Source organism: Oratosquilla oratoria, chromosome 7, assembly GCF_046742065.1.
Source record: "Oratosquilla oratoria isolate Oo_2021 chromosome 7, ASM4674206v1, whole genome shotgun sequence".
Lineage (NCBI taxonomy): Eukaryota > Metazoa > Arthropoda > Malacostraca > Stomatopoda > Squillidae > Oratosquilla > Oratosquilla oratoria.
The window spans coordinates 60,632,608-60,649,946 of NC_134783.1; the positions used below are offsets into that span (position 1 = coordinate 60,632,608).

General features: G+C 41.8%; 1 protein-coding gene across 21 annotated transcripts in view; it reads left to right on the top strand.

The window, feature by feature from the left end:
* Positions 1–17,339, top strand: part of LOC143027176 (F-actin-uncapping protein LRRC16A-like) — a 165,291-nt gene that overhangs the window by 10,875 nt on the left and 137,077 nt on the right. For all 21 annotated transcript variants that reach the window (XR_012966577.1, XM_076188294.1, XM_076188299.1 and 18 more), the window contains exon 3: positions 2,217–2,267. Coding sequence is in view for 20 of the 21 variants with exons in the window: in XM_076188294.1 (XP_076044409.1) it covers positions 2,217–2,267 (51 nt within the window). In the remaining variant the exon portion in view is untranslated. The remainder of the gene's footprint in view (positions 1–2,216; positions 2,268–17,339) is intronic.

The following is a 17,339-nucleotide window of genomic DNA, read 5'->3' on the forward strand; positions in this document are numbered from 1 at the left end:
TCAAGATATTGTGTGATGTAACTCCTTTTCAGTGCTGAAATTATGCCCTGACCCATAGGCAGTATCACTGATGTTGTATTAGGAGACATATGCATCACATGAATGTGACCATCATTACTAACAAGCGTACTTTCACTGGGATAGGCTGGGACGTTATCCAAAATAAGGAGTGCTTTCACATCCCTTGGTGCAATTTTCAAACTGTGAATCTGGTACTCGCGTGCAGCTGGCACAAAATATTTTTTGAACCACTCAAGGAATATTACAGAAGTAAACTATGCCTTTGCTGAGGCAAAGTAGTGCACTGGTAAATCACTAATTATGGCTGAGATGGTGGTTACTTCTAGCACTGGCACAGACAATCATTGAGAGACACTCATTATTAAATTTTTTACCCCTTACAGTTGCTTTGCCTTTCCTCCTCTGATTATTTGTAGGCATTGAATGCCAAAAGGAACCCGTCTCATCACCATTATACACTTCATGAAGGGATGGAGAGGGGGGGTGGTTGTTGTCTTCCAACAACCCAAGGAAAAATTCCATCAAACCAGCAATGTAGTGTCATAAAGAGACACTTCTCAAAAACAAGTTTCAGATCCACAACCCCAGAAAATGATCAATTTAAAAAAAGAGTGTGAAAAGAAACTAGACACAAATGCCACCTCCACCCCCCCATCCTCCAACAAAGAAGAGAAAAGGGCATTAAAGAATTTGAAAAACTTCCATGCTGAATGCTGATAAGATTTCAGTTATCCATCAAAAAACACCTTGGCTCAAATGCAATCCATCATCATTGATTGGGTAATGAAGATGTTCTTAAAGCTAAATAAAATCTGGAGAACATTGTCTTGGTGAATGAGTCAACTGTAGCTATGGTTTCCACATCATTCAGGTATAGGTTGAGTTAGAAGGGTAGCTGGTTACGCTTACATGTACAGTAGAAAATAAGGTGCTGATGATTAATTCCTTTGCAATGATAGCACCAATACAGATTTTATTCTGGCTAGTGCCAGAGGATAATTGGGAAAACCTTGTGGTGATGGAATTTAAAGTATCTCAGTCACTTAGATATAATGGCTTTTTTCAACATATTTTGTTCCTGGATAACATCAAACAAGTTAATTCAATTTAAGGTAGGACCTCCATGTTAAAGGGGTTAAGGCTGTCTCAAGTATGCTAAGGGCAGAGCTGGGCACATTCCTAGTTGTGTTCCTCAGTGCGTTCCACTTTAGTTTAGCCATGGTTAGCGCTCCCAAACTATTAAAGCAATATATGTGCCGGTACAGTATGTGGCCTACGAAATTTTTCTTTGGTATAGTATGTGGCCTACCGGACTTTTATTTTGGTATGAACCTGTCTTGTAAGCTTTAATATTTTGGGAGCACTAACCATGGCCAGACTAAAGCGGAATGCACCGAGGAACGCACCCAGCTCTGGGTAAGGGCATGTCTACACATAGTGCCAACATGTGACAAACTTGACAATGGGATGGCAGATATTATGGCTCGTGCTACCAATTTGTGGCTGCATTAATCTTGTGTTCCTCTGGGTGTGCCCATGCAAGTCTCCAATGTGACAAACTGGACAAAACAAGGGATCTGGTGCAATGACACCCATCCCCTCTCCCTATTATACAGATCATGTCGCATCTCCTTGTGCTTCCATTTGTACAGTTATGTTAGTTACTTGTGTGGATGTGGCACAGTGATTCTTTCCATATCCAAGCCTCGTTCATTATTATAGGACTTATGTGCATCGTATGCCACTTTTATTCCTTAAAAATTGAAAATTTAGTATTGGAGTGGTGGAGTTCAGATGGGGTAGGGGGTTAACTCACCTATCTGAATACACCCAAAATATGAATACGTTGTAGCTCAATTAGTTTGGATGTGGGAGGGATTATCTTAGTTATATTTTGTCATGGCTGTAATGCCTGGCAATCTTTCATGAAGTTTGGGTAGGACCTTAATGCTGAAAGGATAAGACTATTGTAATCATCTTGTCACAATCACAAATTGATTTTGTTTTAGCTAATGCCCAACTTAAGGCAGGATCTCATTGCTGAAGGGGTTGAAAGAAAATTACAAAAGCCAGCACATACTGATTCTTCATATTATTTTAATAGATACATTCCCTGTGTTTTATATAGGGAACAAGTTTGAAACAAAAATTGCTCAAAGTTTTGGTATTTATTTTGGACTTTGTCTCCATTTCAGGCCTTTGCATCATGCCGTCTGTTTGTGCTGACAGCAAAAGTCCCAACAAGGGTAAGTAAACAACTCTAATTAAAACAAGATTATATAGAACTGAACCCTGTGGTATTATGTTCTTAACATTTCTGGTGTGTGATGATTGGCCATTATATGACACATAGACATTTCTAATTGCCAAATAATTGGCCAGCCATCTTTTGGTATTATTGTGCATGTTTGTTACATACTTTGTAAGGTTGTGATGGAGAGTGGTATGGAGAGCTTTACTAATGCGTAATGTTATGAGAAGTGTTCTAGAATACCAGTAATGTCACTCAAACTACTACTCTGACAATTTTTTTTTTTTTTTATCTATTTGACACTTTGTTCTACATTTTCAATTATGTTTTTATGTGTTGAATATTGGAATTTTTAGAAGGTTTATGTTATAAACAGTTAAAAATATGTGTCAGGGTAAATATATTAGTAGAGCAAAAAATAAACACTGAACCTATACATGGTTAATATGTTGATAATTACAACCATGCCCAATATTTCCTTAGAAACAAATGCCAAAGCATAAGCCAAAATAATTGGGGACTAGTAGCAATTTGAATATTGACTATTTTTGCAATTTTTTTTTTTTCCAAGTACAGTATCTATTGATGAACTTCAGTGAAACTTGGTCAGAGTGACTACAATGATGAGCATGACTTTCAGTATAAAAAAAAGCCCCCTAGCTAAAAAAAAAAATAATAATAATAATGTCTGAAACAGACTGACATCCTTAATCCCCCCTCTGACCGTGCCATAAACACATTGTTGTCAGCAAAGAACAACTGGCTCACCCCCCACTTTTTTCCATTTTCTTTAACCATCTCCAGTCCCCTGCCCATTACCCTCGCCTTTACCTCTCACACCATCCCATCCATGTACACATTGAACAACCACAGTGACATGACACATCCCTGTTGCAGTCGCACCTTTACCTCAAACTACTTGCTCTATTTCCAAATGTAATAGGCTGTATTACTGTCACAAGAACTTTTGGCTGCCTTTAAAAGCTTTCTCCCAATCCTATATCTGCAACACTTCTCATAGTACCTCCTCTCTACCCTGTCATAAGCCTTTTCCAAATCCATAAAGGCCCATAAAATAGCCTTAACTTTTGCTAGAGCATTCTCACATATCTTTTTTATCAATTAATACTTCTTTCTTTCCTAATCTTGTCAATTAAAACCCTCCCATAAACCTTCCCCTTCGACATGAGGAGGAATAGGCGGGGGGGTGGGGGGTGGGGTAGTATGTGTGAGTAAATTTTGACGCAGCCCGAAGGGATTTCTCCCCGTCCTCTCCTTATATGCAAAGGGGGACGGAGAGGGGGGGTCGCCGATTAAATGAAGCGGCCTTGCTGTGGATGTACTGTGTCTTGCGACACTGCTTCTGACCCAGGGCGGTGGGCAGGGTTCAGGGATGACCCGTCATCCAGGAGGTGCTCAGATGAGAGGAAGGGTGGGAGGGGTGTGGAGTGTATTTAGGGATGAAATGGGTGGGAGTGTTTTTATGCCTTTCCTTTTGTGGCTACCTCCCTTGGAAGGGGGAAAAAGCCTTGGTATATGTATGTATGTATAAACCTTCCCAATTACACTCAACAAACTGATCCCTCTGAAACTACTACTCACATTTGCCCCCTTTTCCTTTGTAAAGCGAACATATACAGGCACTCCTCCAGTCCTCCATCACTCTACTCTCCCTTAGACACATATTAAACAACCTTGCTAGCTAGTCCACTATTACTGTATCTCCCTTCTTCAGACACTCCGCATGACACCCATCTAACCCAGGTGCGTTAACTGCTCTCATCATTTTGATAATTACTTGGACTTCATCTTTTCTTATTTCTCAATTTTCCTCACCCATCACTGTCATTTTCTTACTCCCTTTTCTACTGCCACTCCCTATCCTCCACATTTAGCAGCTCCTTAAAATACTCTGCCCATCTTCCCCTTACCACCTCCTCCATTATCATCTCTCCATCTGCACCTTTTACCTTTTCTTCTCTACTTGATTTGCCTCCCCTTCCTTAACTCCCTTCCAAAACATCTTTTTATTACTATAAAAATTTTCTGTCATACTCCTCCCCATCTGCTCTCCTTTTTATGTTTTCTTCTCTCTTTTTTTTTTAGCTCTCATATATTTCTTTTGTCCTAGCTTGCAACCAGTCCATGAATGCTCTCTTCTTCTCTTCTACTACCTTCTTCACTGCATCATCCCGATGCTCACTCTCCTTCCTTCTGTTCCCTCCCATCCTCCTTGTTCCACACATTATCTTTGTACACCTTGTTACTCCCTCCTTGAAACAACCCCATTCCTCCATCCCTACCTCCACTCTATCCTTCACCACCTCCCACACTTCTCTAGGCTTCTCTTTGGGTTTAGGAATTGTAAAGTTAGAGAAATGCTTGATCTTTTGAAATCATTAGATATGAGGAAAACCTCAGGACCTGGTCGTATCTTAAACTGGACACTCAAAGAATGTAGGGAACAACTGGCAGACAATATTCATAGTGTAATTGTGTGTTCATGAATCAATAATGGCCTATAATTGGTTAATGTGGTTCCAATTCACAGAAGAGAGGAGACTTCACTGAATTACAGTCCAGTGTCTGACCAGCATATCAGTGAAATTATGTGAATGGATTTTGAAAGATCAGTGTGTCTGATATCTTGAAGAGATTAACTCATTGACAGTCAATTTGGCTTTAGATCTGAATATCATGGTTGTTGAACCTACTCGTAATAATCTTATCCAAAAGTGATTGCAAGAGAGGGAGGGCTGGGTGGACTGTATGTACCCTGGTCTTGAGAAGGGTTTGGTAAAGTACTTCACAATTTACTTGTATGGGAACTGAAGTATCTTGTAGGACTAAGGTGGATAACTTGAATGGATGAAATATTTTCTGAAGTGCAGGTACATGAGAGTAATAAAGAATAAGGCATTAGGATGAACAAGAGTGACCAGTGGAGTTCCAAAGCTAGCACCTAGAATGTGTCTCGTTTATATATAACATGATGGAAAGTACAAACTATGTCAGCATGTTTGCAGATGATGGAAAAAAGTGAGATAAAAGAATGAGGATTGTTGGCTGTTGCGAAAAAAGATCTAGATACTTTGCATGGAGCCAAGAATGGAACATTAACATCATTACCCCCCTCCCCCCCCCAAAAAAAAGTCAAATTTTTTGAAGTGGGCACAAAAAGACCATCCGTGAATTATTGTAAAGTGAATCCATTACAAAGATAAAGGTGGAGAAAGATTTGGGAGTGTTGATAAAATAGATAAATAAATAGATAAATAAAATAAAATAAAAAAATCATGGGACAATGATTGTGGGAGAGCCACATTATGTGAGTCATTGAAATGGCTTTTCAATGTATGAATCAAGAGATCGAAAAAAAATCATCAGAACCCTAATCTGCCCATTACAGGAATATGCATCATTGGTATGGGTTTAACACAGTGAAAGATACAAGCAAAAATTTAGAAGATACAAAGGGCAATCCAAGCTATCCCAGCCTGACAGATAAGCCATACAAGGAGAGACTAAAAGCATTCTATCTGCTAAAGATTGAAAAGAAAGAGGTGACGTCATGACAGGTACGAAGGTGGCTAATGTATTACGTGCACTTCGGAGGAGAGCAACTGACGCCGCTTTGGGTTAGCGGGAAATGCATACACGATCACGTGGAAGTGCAGTAGTCAGTACAATAATTTTAATAAGTTAATATAAATAAATTTCATATTTTTATATACAAAAGGGGAAAGCATGTGTTTCCCAATCTACTCACAAGTACAATGCATGGCAGTTATTGTACAATGCCTTTAGCACGCACGTACACCACAATAACAGTGTTAGGTCACTAATTGGGGATAAACTGTATTGGTAGAAGAGATATTTTGGTTAGGAATGGGAAGGCATGAGAACCAGTTGAAAAAATACAAAATTTCTAAAGGATGTGTAGAATAGTTGTCCAAACAGCTTAGGTTATATAGCTGAAGCTGGAACAACATATGGAATCAAAGCTAAGTAAAATAATTAGTGAATAAGGAAATATAGATCAAATTGGAACCGTATGTGAAATTGTAGCCAGGTATGATATTTGGAAACCAACAGACAGGACCCACGAACGTTGCTGCTCTCCTGTATACTACAATTAGGTAAATATAGACAGGCAGACAATCGCTGTCTGGCAAGGCAGACGGGTCGCTCGACGCGAGTCTGTCGTGATTCGTAGTCGACCCCACAGCGTATACTTTCTTGTCATCCTAGCCTTCAGCAGACTGACGTAGGCAAGGAGGTCATTGTTGCTCGGCGAGACAAAGGAAGTCTTCATGACAAAAGGGCGACGGAAGGCACTGGGAGGAAGGCCTCCTCCTCTTCCTCCTCCTCCCCCCCTTCCTTATCCTCCTCATTGTCATTCTCGTTCTCCTTACCCTTACCATGCCCCCCTCCCCTCCTCTTCCCCCGCCTTGCCTTCTTCTCGTCTTCTGCCTCCTTATCCTTTGCTTCCTACTTACTGTCCACCTCCTTGCCCTCACCCTCCTCCTCCTCCTCTTCTTCCTCCTCTTCCTCTTCCTTTAGTTCCCTCTTCGCCTTCCCTCACCTACTCACCATCTTACTTCACCCTTTGCTCACTGCTATGCATTTATCTATGTATTTTACTGTGCATTTATTTATGTATTTTATTCATGCATTTATTTATGTATTTTATTTGTTATTTACATTATTATAGTTTTTGTTCATTTATTAGTATGTTTTCGCATCCGACCTAGGTATGGACCAAAAGGTCTCCTGTCGGCATGCTCCGCCTTTGTAATCCTTTGTAACCTGCTCACCCTCCTCTCACTCTCCGTCTCCCCCCCCCATGTCTTCTGCACTTACCTCCTGCTACTCTACAACCCCCCCACTCCCCCACATCCTCTCTCTCTCTTCCTCCTCCCACTCCTTCGTCACCACGAGTACCACCTCTCCTCTCCTCTCTTCTCCTCCACCCTTCTTACTCTCTCTCCTCTCTCTCTTCTTGCCTCCTCCTCGTGATCCTCACCCTGCATTCCCTCCTTTTCGTCTTCGTCCCCCTCCCCCTCCTCCATGCACTCATCGTCCTCTTCAGCCTCCTCCTCTTTCGTCCCGGACTCCTCCATCTCCTCGTTCTCCTCATTATCTTTCACAACTTCACCTTCCTCTTAATTATCTTCCTCAACCTCACCATCCTCCTCTTCCTCCTCATTTCCTCCTCTCCTCCATCCTCACCTTCCACTACTTCTCCCTCCTCCCCTTCCTCGCCTTACTCTTCGAAGACTCTTCTCCCTTCCCACCTTCCTCCTCCTCTTCATCTTCACCCTCATCTTCCTCACCTCGCTAATTTTGCCCCTCCACCTCCTCCCCCACACCCTCCTCCTCCTCCTCCCTCACACCCCTCCTCCTCCTCCCCCACACCCCTCCTCCTCCTCCTCACCCACACCCCTCCTCCTCCTCCTCACCCACACCCCTCCTCCTCCTCCTCACCCACACCCCTCCTCCTCCTCACCCACACCCCTCCTCCTCCTCACCCACACCCCTCTTCCTCCTCCTCACCCACACCCCTCCTCACCCACACCCCTCCTCACCCACACCCCTCCTCCTCCTCCTCACCCACAACCCTCCTCCTCCCCTCCTCCTCACCCACCCTCCTCCTCCTCCTCACCCACACCCCTCCTCCTCCTCACCCACACCCCTCTTCCTCCTCACCCACACCCCTCCTCCTCCTCACCCACACCCCTCTTCCTCCTCCTCACCCACACCCCGCCTCCTCCTCCGCACCCACACCCCTCCTCCCCCCACACCCCTCCTCCTCCTCCCCCACACCCTTCCTCAGTTCTTGCTCATTTTGTTCGTCTTCCTTTTACCTCTGTTCCTCCTCCTGATTTTCTCCTCCTTCAAGTCCTAGTCCTCCTCCTCTTCCATTTCTTTCTCGTGTTCCTATTTCTCCTCTTCAACGTCCAACACTCTCCTCCTTTTCCTCTATTTCCTCTTCTTTTCCCTCTCTATCCCCTCTCCTCTCCTCTCCATCACTCGCCCTCTCCCCTCCTCTTTTTTTTTCCCATTTCTACTTCCTCACCTCCCCCCATCCCCTTCCCCTCTTCCACTTCCTCACCTTCCCCCCTCATCCCTTTCTCCTCTCCCACCCGCGCCCTCTTCCATCCATCTCGCTGCAACTGCAGCTACATCGATTCCACTCAACACTCGCACGCTTCTGACTGTGTGTGTGTGTGTGTGTGTGTGTGTGTGTGTGTGTGTGTGTGAGTGAGCGTGCGCGTGTGTGTGTCCACCCGCGATCAGCTGGGCGGGGTGCGAGTCTGCTTTGTATACCATTGTCGGTGTTATAAAGCTAGATTAGAGACGTGTTACTGTTCGTTCCGGGCAGCGGAATTGATCAGTATCGTGGAGGGCGATTTGAATCGAAAACTTTCTTCATCAGCGATTCGGTCACGACTTCCGTGATGCGGTCAAGTGTGCATATGGTGGTACTTGTGTGGTCATCTCCCTACCTCCTTTCCTTCCCCTCCCTCTCCCTGTCCCCATCCCCCTCCCTCTCCCTGTTCCCCTCCCCCTCCCCCTCCTTTCCCCCCCTGCACCCTCCCGCATGGACAGGCGAGAAGTGGGAGCTCGCGATGCAGTTGTCTTTGGGATGTGGGAGTTTGGGGAGGAGGGAAGGGAGAGGGAGCCGTGGCGAGTTAACGATCAATTCTGGCGGGGGAACCCACAGGCGGTGTGAGGAGGAAGAGTCTGAGAACAGAGGCTCTTTATTCGTATTTCGTCTATCCTGCTGCTGCCGCCAGCATCCTCCATCTCCACGGAGGTGGATAGAATAGGAAGGAGTTCATGGAGATGAGCTCGGGCGCCGCCCTCTGGAGGCGCCACGGGGGAGGAAGAGAGGGTCTGGCGCCGCGCCGGGCAGAAGGGAGTGACAAGGGAGCCGCCTACAGGTGCAAAGGACTTCGGGAGCAAACACATTCGTAGGACGGTTCCGTGAACAGATTAAAGGCGGCCGGGGATTACACCAGGACCAAGAGGAAGGTGAGGGCAGTGAGGAGATCTAGATTATATATACACTTATCAGTCAATCAATTCAGCCCTCCCGAGTCCACTGCTGAACAGAGGCCTCCTTCATAGCATTCCATGATTCACACGACCGCGCCAGCCTCTGCAGTGTCACTTCTACAAACTTCTCAATCTCGTCTCTCCACCTGCGGTCTGGTCTCCCTCTTCCACACTTCCCATCTCGCGGCGCCCACTCTGTAACACACGTGCTCCATTGCTCGTCAGCCGTTCGCACTAACCTACCTGCCCAATTCCACTTCTCTCACCATAAACCAGTTGGCATGGATGTGAGATTACTGCCAAAATCCCTTCATATATGTGTGTATATATACATACACACACGCATATATATATATGTATATATATATATATATATATATATATATATATATTATATATATATATATTTATATGTATATATATATTTATATATATATATATATATGTATATATATATATATATATATATATATATATATACACACACACATGTACACATACTGAGAACGACCAGGGAATTTGTCTCACTTCGGTCCAAATGTCCGCTAGGGTTCAACTGTCTGCCTCTCCATGATTCAGGTGGATCGCCGGAGAGGAACTTGGTTGTCGGTGGACCTGGAAGGAGTGTTATGTGAGAGGTGGGTACATGTCCTAGGGAGGGGCTTCATGCTTGGGAGTATGGTAGAAGGGCTTCCACTTTCCGGTTGATAAAGGGTTTCGTGTCTAATGAACATTGCTTCGAGAAAGAGGAGTCTGGACAAGAATTATAGTGTCTTCCAGTATTTTTTGTAGAGATAGGTAGATGTGTATATCTAGGTGTAGTTTGGGCCTTCCACAAGACAAATGAGAGGACATTCTTCTTGATAAAGTCGTTCTCGTTCGGGCAATATGGCAGACAAGAAGCATACAGTCCTCAAAGGGGCAAGTAAATTTGTACACCACATTGGTGCAAGCGGGACCTTCGCGGACGAAAAGTGTTTTTTTTTTTTTTTTTTTTTTTTTTTTTTTTTTTTTGCGGGAATATATGGACAGATGTACTTTGTCATTCTCGTTCTTATGTTTGATGTTCCGGCGAATAATTCTATTTATGATCTTCGTGTCTTCCTTATATGCTGTGAACATTTGGGCGCCTACTACTGGGTTATATATATATATGATGCTGGCAATCCGGGTTAGAATGCCCGTTCCGTTATTCATAAGAAATTTAGTGGCTTTGTTCATCTCAGGCTAGATGGAGGTCCAGCTTGAGCAGTGAGAACACTCAATACCCCCCATTAAGACAGAGACCAGGGTTGGTGACCTTGATATAGACATGTTTTAAACAGAATTATTCACCGGAACATCAAACCTAAGAACAAGGATGGTAAAGTACATCTTTCCTTATACTGCCGCAACCAAGACAATTACGCTATTGATAAAAAAAAAAAAAAAAAAAAAAAAAAAAAAAAACACAAAGACTGACATTTCACATGCAAAACGGCGCTATCAAAAATCACATCACAAAAACACACAACACTATCATATCACGAGACCAATTAAACGAAAACACAGTCATAATTTCAAAGACCAACGACAAAAGAAAATTAAAATGTTTGGAGGCAGTTTTGATCAAAAACCATATGCCAAATATCAACATACAGCAAAATATGTGCGGACATTTGGAACTTTTCGGGGCATCCCACGTCGCGCCACGAAAATGAAAAGTCCGGCAGCACTCTTGCATCACCATCTCTCCTAGTATTTCATATTTTGTAACTTTTTGTATTTATAAACATGTATGTATCTTTAGAAAAAAAAATATATATATACATATATATATATATACATATATATATACACGCGCGCGCGCACACAATTCTCGCCCTGAAGGAAGTGGAGATATTGGAGGAATTCGTTGCTTGCGCTACAGAGGTCCCTTTTTAGAATTGCCATCCTACAAATGAGAGCAGTCCTCCGTTACTACAAAACCCCCAGAACTTCTCTGATTATGGACAAAAACCTTTTCAGGCGAGCTAACACTACATCTAAGGCAGTGGTTCTTAATCTATTTCATTGCCCTTAGTACCCCTTATGTCTCAGAAAAATGTCTCGTACCCCCATCCAATACAAATACAATGTTAACACAGGAAAATGAATAGTGATACCAACCTTGCTTTGCTTTCTGATGGTATGTATACAGTACCATTGCGCTGGCTATCATGTCTCGTACCTCCAGGTTTAAGGTTTCGCATCCCTTGAGGATATAAGCACCCCAAGTTAAGAACTGACCTAGAGCCAGCGTAGTGTATGAATAACAATGCGACTGCACGCCTCAGCATCTGCATTGGCCATACTCGATATAGCGGCATGGCATTCCATCAGCAAATTACTATAAAACAACATCCCGATTTACACCATAACCAAGAAATTAATAGAGACATTGATTAATGTTAACTCATAAAATACGTTTGTTTTCCTAATAAAACCATAGTATGTAAGTGTTATTTAGTTCATCATCCAGATAAAACCATATTATATAATAATGAAGTAGAATCCAAACCAGGCAAATTATGCAAAAAATATATTTTCATAAAATATTAAAGTGAAATATCAAGTTATTTAAAAGATGAGTTAAAATTGTTTTAGGCTGTGAGCAATTCCTCGAAGATATCAGAGTTTGTTTGAAGGGTCATGCTGTTCTAACGGTCTTCGTGTACGTTGATCGGTGGTATCTGTATTTACTAGTGCTGGGCAAATACCGCTAATTTCAATACCGGAATTACCGGTAAACAACAATGCCGTTACCGGAATTACCGGTAATTTACCGGTAAAAGACTCGTGAGGTAGTAGTGACGTCCCAAGTTCGAGTCGCCTTTATGACTTAAATCTAAACAAATTTCATCCTACTATGGTGTGTAGTCACAAGTTTTGTAACGTCGTCACTATAAAAATCCTGCGCTCCGAGTCGTTACTCCAACTCTCGTGGGCGGGGAGTAGGGAGGGGGTGCGTGTAAGGTCACAGCATTACCTCCTCTCCCTCAGTGCATAGGCCTACGCACCAATCCCCCCCTCCCCCTCTCACACTCCACTTCCGTCTCTATGTAAGTGCAATTTCATACAAAGAATATATTTTTCACAGAAACACAATTTCATAAAAGAAAAATAATTACATGCACCATTTTTACACATTACACATAAAAATTCATTTCCAAAATCACCCATTTTTCATTTAGTCAGGACAAAGCTTTTTTGTACAATTGAGGTTTTAAAGGTTTTGTGCGAGATGAATTGACATATGTAGGTCATTTCCATAATGTTTTTTTTACCAAGTTCCTCTTATATTAGGCTCAGGAACACAATCTCAACCCTTTGAATTTCTGTCAAAGTTTTTTTCAATTGTTCATAGTTGTCATTTTTTATATTGGAATTACGTTAATTTTGTATTAGCAGGACTCTAACGATCCCTATATCTATATTATAGTACCTTTTAAATGGACAAAAAACACACGCATATATTTTATTTTAATTTTCTATTCTGTGTATCCATTTGGATACATGCCCACCGGAATCGCCAGCGCGCGCCACCTCCACCAATCTAGGGTAAGGCTCGCAAATATTAGTTACTTAAGACTACGCGAATAATAATTACATGCGTATCACTAACAAAATATGATTTTTGAATAACACGTTACCTTGCGTCGTAGAGGCCACTTCAATGGGCACAGTGTTAATCCACCAGAATCTTTGATCGTCTCTGCCCGCTTATTCTTGTCTCTGCTTTCCGTGAGTCTGTTGTGGTATACTGTATTCCCTGCCCCAACCCATAGCTTATATATATATATCCTTGTCAGTCATCACTCGTGCGAGTCTGATAAGTGTATTTGTGAACTTGTTTGTGATTAACTCCAATACAAGTACAGTACAAATAGATTGTAATATGCAGATGGTGTCTTTCATGAGCAACTGCGTACATTTATGTAAATATGCATATATTAATAAACATTAAATATAAAGTTAAATATGAAGATCTGGTAAGTGTGGAAACAGTGTCTCTCCAATCTCCCCGTTCTGTGAGCTTTCATGTCCGTTCTACAAACTTTACAACGTGCCTTATTTCCATCCTCTTTCACTTCCGCTAACCATTTTTTAAACAGGGGATCCTTTAACCAGGCAGACTGAAAAGTTTTCGAGTAGTTTGACCACCTCTTCATTTCTAGATCACATAGGCTGACTAATCGAATACGTACATTTTGCACTGAACCTCTGCGGGCCGAGATGCGAACAAAACGATCTAGCACGTCTGTTAATTTTCATATTCGAATACGTACATTTCGTATTGTGCATCTGTGGGCCGAGAAGGGAGCAGGACGATCTAGCACGTTGAATACGTTCCTGTTAATTTTCATCCTACGTAGGGCCGTCAGTACTGTCACTCAGTACCACCAAGCCGAAACGTGCTTACCGCTCTCTGAGTATTATGGGATAGCTTATCGGTTAACGGAGCCTAAACGGTAGCAGATTTTTTGCTGGTAAGCTACCGTCAAGGTTGTTACTGATAAAACCCGTAACTACCGGTAGCTGCCCACCACTACCGTCACTCAGTACCACCAAGCCGAGACGTGCTTACCGCTCCCCGAGCTTATCGGTTAACGGAACCTTAACGGTAGCAGAATTATTGCCGGTAAGCTACCGTCAAGGCTGTTACCGATAAAACCGGTAATCTTACCGGTAGCTGCCCACCACTAGTATTTACCGTGTCTCCACGGTTGAAACGGGCAGTTCATGTTGTACTGAGAGCCTCTTCTCTTTTTACAGCAGTAATGAGGGACCATATGATAGGATGGACATTATTTACCCTTTTTTTTGTGTGTATTGTGAAATCCATCAGTATAGTTATTTGTGCGCCATTTCGCGGCGCGCATGAACGTTCTATAAATAGGAAAGACTGGCTTGATTCGTCTTTGTTAGCCATGATCTCTCGCTCCTCCATTATTATAGATTTCAAAAGATGAAACAAGCTCTTGTGGAAAGTCATCATCAATTAATTCTTCAAAGTCTCCCTCGACACCATCGACTAGAAGTAGAGCAAATGCAGACAAGCATGTCACTTTTAAATTGAAATCATCATAGTGGTATCGTTGTTTCAAACCTATTGTAACAACTTGTTTGTAAACATTTTGTGAGAAGTGGAACACATGTAAAATCTACACTATGGGATGTATCTAACAAACTATTAATGTTTATTTTTTCAAAATCCATCATCATAGCGTCGTGCTCTGTATTATGCGTAGTATTACTTGCGTAGTAAACTTGTCTTATCAGGAAGTAAGGCGGACATTCTTGGAACACTAATGTAATTTTCTTGAATATGGCGTAAAGTTGATAGTATGTCGTTGGGCTGTACTTAAAAGTCCCACCAGCAGCTCAATTCTATGCTCTTGATGTCATCAATACCCAAGTCTGCAAACAATAATATTCTTTCGGTATCTTATTCATTGCTAAACTGTAGAAACTTGAAACGGTTGCCAGTGTTGCATAGAATAGCCATGTCGTTCATGTTGAGTAGGAAGTGAAAATATTTTAATTGTCTGCAACGCCTACAATTACGACTCATCGATGAGATTGACGGCAATTCTGAAATAGATCCATTCAAATTGGTACATACGAGTCCGAGGTCTTGTGTGGGAACAAACTTCACTTTCATTTGATTTGTCGCTAATTTTGATTTCACTCATGCAACTGCACTGTGATTATGCTTATCAACAGTCTATACTATTTTTTTCATTATCACGGCCTTCACACAGTGTTTTGAACCATTCTTGTTAGTTTTGTGTTTATCATAAATATAATTTAGGTCATCTACTAATTTCCAGTTCTTGTCGAAGTAACTAAACGAGGCATTGGTGATAGCAGAGGAGAAATAATGTATTTCGACAAATGCAAAGGCAATTAGTTGACTAACCAAAGTTGGTAGTTGGATGAAGCAAAATAAATCTCAACAAATGCTGCCTGACCAGACTTGATAACAAAACCAATTTTAAAAACATCATATAAATGAACCAGATTAAAAAAGTTAATTACAAAATATATTTGTTAAAAGTGCCAGGCAGCGAAATCCTTAGTTACAAAATGACCGGTAACGAGATAGCCTAGGACAGTGGTTCTTAACCTTGTTGGAGGTACTGAACGCCGCAAGTTTCATACATGCGTTCATCGTACCCTTCGTAATTGGAAAAATAATTTTTTTTTCTTCAAATTCAAAACATAGGAACTATATACTGTATTAGTGCACAAATTTTACCATGGACCATTTGCACACGAAATCACTGTGCTCAAAGAACAAAACCAACAAAACATGAATTTCACATAAAACAAATTCATAATGAATATTAACTGCAAATCAGTGTGACTTTTGCTGTTGCCTCTCAGAGACAATTTCAGAAATGCGCCGAACCCCGGAAACTGACTCACCGAACCCCTGGGGTTCGATCGAACCCAGGTTAAGAAACACTGGCCGAGAAAGTGTCCCTTCCCCACTCCTCCTACTCCTCACCTACCCCACCCGCAAGATCTGACAGCACGAGGCGCATATAAAACGCATGCAACCTTTTACTTGCCTCATTATTAAATTTAGATGTAAATATCACGTTTTCATTCCAGTTTTATCATTTGTTTCCATCACACCAATTGTTCTTTATCATATGTCATTAGACAATCTTGATGTCTGGTTAAAGACGAAACGTTGAAATGAATGGAAGATTATATAAAATTAGTTTATGCTTATCCGCCTGAAGGGAAAACCATCATAAGAACAATCGAGAATGCTAGAAAAAGTTAAACTGCAAAAATGCGGTCGTTTTCTAAACACACATTTATTTGGTCTGCTTTTGATGCGTTGTTGCGACTTGTCACGTGCGCGGAGGGCCTCGCCCAGATGTAAGCGTAGTGAGTCGGGCAATATTGAGTACGTGCTGCCATGCAGTATTGGCCGACTAAGGGTCTTCACTCAAGTGGGCGGCGGGCGCCGGGCACGAGTCAAGTCAGCTGTTTCACACATGCGGGTTGGGAGGAGGTAGAGGTGGAAAGGGAGTGAGGATAGGAATGGAGGAGAGAGGGGAGATACAGATAGATGTAGTAAGAGAAAGGAAAGACTGGGAGAGGTGGAGAGGGAGGGAGATGGAGGTGGACATTGGGAGATGCAGACGGAAAGGGAGAGTTGGGGTGGAAGAAGACAGAGTGAGAGAGAAGATTGAGATATAAGCATTAGTCGTTTCTTCCAGATCTATCTTGCAGGATATCCGTGGCTCCCAAGTAATCTGCAATGACCAGTGGACGCGAAGTGGGACCAGTGAGTGCAGCCGTTTTGGCTCCAGCTATATTGGCAACGGACGTTAGGGCGAAATAATAATAATAATAATAATAATAATGATAATGATAATAATGATAATAATAATTAATAATAATAATAATTGATAATAATAATAATAATAATTGATAATAATAATAATTGATAATAATAATAATTGATAATTAATAATAATATAGATAAAATAGATAAATTTAATTATCAGAAGTTCTGCTGTCAGTTTTTAAAACTATAATCCCTCTGTATATACCAAGGGCTTCAAATAGTTCTGCATAAAGATAGAGGAGTAAAGACATTTTAGAAATGTAGTTTTATTGAGAAATAAATAATATTTGTTTTAAATAACTGTAATGTAGTTTTATGCATTTCATTTGGTAATTGCAAGACTTTAAGTGCTTGATAACCTCCATGTTTTCAAATGTAAGAACAGTTTCATGTGTTCTGTCTGCATCTTCATATTTTTTTTAGCATTTGTGTTGGTTCATGCACAGCTTGTAGCCCTTCACAGAATGAGGCTCAGAGCGGAGAATGATACTCAAGGGCCGTTTTATAGTCCCAGAAATCAAGTTCTACGTATATTTCTGCTAATTCTGCGTGGAGAATGATACACAAGTGACGTTTGATAGCCCACGCGGAGAATGATGAACAGGCGCTTATATT